The sequence below is a fragment of the Vigna umbellata genome, chromosome 3, assembly GCF_029865625.1.
Source record: "Vigna umbellata cultivar VRB3 chromosome 3, Vumbellata_1.0, whole genome shotgun sequence".
In the NCBI taxonomy this organism is placed as follows: Eukaryota; Viridiplantae; Streptophyta; class Magnoliopsida; order Fabales; family Fabaceae; genus Vigna; species Vigna umbellata.
In genome coordinates, this window is record NC_142167.1 from 20342383 (window position 1) to 20343916 (window position 1534).

The 1534-nt window shown below is 35.6% G+C and overlaps 1 protein-coding gene across 1 annotated transcript; it reads left to right on the top strand.

Annotated features, from left to right (window-relative positions):
• Nucleotides 1-327: 327 nt before the first annotated feature.
• LOC124846254 (auxin-induced protein 15A-like) lies at nucleotides 328-1107 on the top strand. Its single transcript, XM_047323474.2, has one exon. The coding sequence runs from the start codon at nucleotides 517-519 to the stop codon at nucleotides 931-933; it is 417 nt and encodes a 138-aa protein (XP_047179430.2). The 5' UTR covers nucleotides 328-516; the 3' UTR covers nucleotides 934-1107.
• Nucleotides 1108-1534: the final 427 nt, after the last annotated feature.

The window sequence follows — 1534 nt, forward strand, 5'->3', positions numbered from 1 at the left end:
TACTATTTAGGATGGGATTTTTAAAAGGGGTATTAAGTTTATGAGATGAAGTCAATTGGACCAAATTAAACAAAGGATTAACTTAACCTAATCCTGAAATTATGTGAAGGAAGTAGATAGGCCTATCTATTATCAGTTTTGTCACAACAGAAGCTGTCTGGTGATGACAAGAAACTGCCAGTAAAGAGCATCAGTCTAAATTCAAAGCTCCTTTTAATAGGTCTGACCAGTTCAACATATTTTCCAATTCATGTTGGCATTTCATGTCAAGAACGTGCCTAGAATAAAAAGGGCCAAACCATTATTCGTTCAAAGCATGAAACAATAATCAACAAGTAGTACAAGTTTCAACTAGTACCACACTTTTATTTCTGGCTCCAAAATTCAGTGGGTCCTCATGTTCTGGTCTGGATTAGGCACACTCATGTGAACATACCCCAAGTCCTTCACCTGACATGTTTCTGAACATTCCTCATATCATAATATCATCCTTATCAGCTATTTAGAAATCAGTGCATGGCTTCACTTCACCTCTATATATACAAGTCTGCATTTTCTTCTGATACCAATTCGAGCCATAAAACATTTTATCACTTCATATTAAACTTTGGTTCATATCTATCCTTCTGCATCATGAAGACTGGTAACAGATTTGTGGGGATAGCTAATGCCAAGCAGAAACTTCAGAGAACTCTTTCACAGAGAATCAAAATGGCTTCTGCTGTTGCTGATGTTCCAAAAGGGCATTTGGCAGTGTACGTTGGAGAGAACCATAAGAGGTTTGTGATTCCAATATCTTACCTAAGCCACCCTTTGTTCAGAGACTTGTTGGATTGGGCTGAAGAAGAATTCGGATTCAACCATCCAATGGGTGGTCTCACTATTCCATGCACTGAACATTACTTCATTACTCTAACTTCTTCTCTTAGTTAATTTCTTGTTCAAAAACCTGCAATGGTTTCATCAAGGCCAATTGAACATTGGCTATTTTCATTTTCCTAGTTCATAGACAGATAGGAGCAATAATATCTGGTCTCGTCCATTCATTTTGTTCTGGAGATTCTCCTTAATCCAATTGCATCACAACCGATGCCTTCAAATTTTGTACATATATCTCTGTCATTGAGTTCAAGCAAATTTATGATTCCAAATGTTGCTCTGAAAATTGTTGGATATTGGGCTCCAACTGATAACAAAGGCCTTTGAATATACTGGTTTATTTTAGAGTAAAGTGTTCGACTTTTTCCACAGTTAGATTCATCACTATAATATCATTTCCTTCATTCTTCACTAAAATTATATCAGCACAGCAATAACATCAATACACTGTTAACTGGAGTGGAGAACAGCAACATAAGTATACAGTTAACAAAGTAAATTGTTTTAAAATGACAGTTATTTTATAGAAATCTTTTCGGCATTAATATGTACTGTAGAGTAGAGAATGTTGCTTTTTCCTAATAACTTATAAAGGTTCTGTTCTGTGTAAAAGAATTATTAAGGTGAAAACATGAATGTCACTGGCCATTTGGCT

Coding starts and splice junctions, on each gene's coding strand:
- LOC124846254 (XM_047323474.2), top strand. CDS start 517: ATGGCTTCACTTCACCTCTATATATACAAGTCTGCATTTTCTTCTGAT.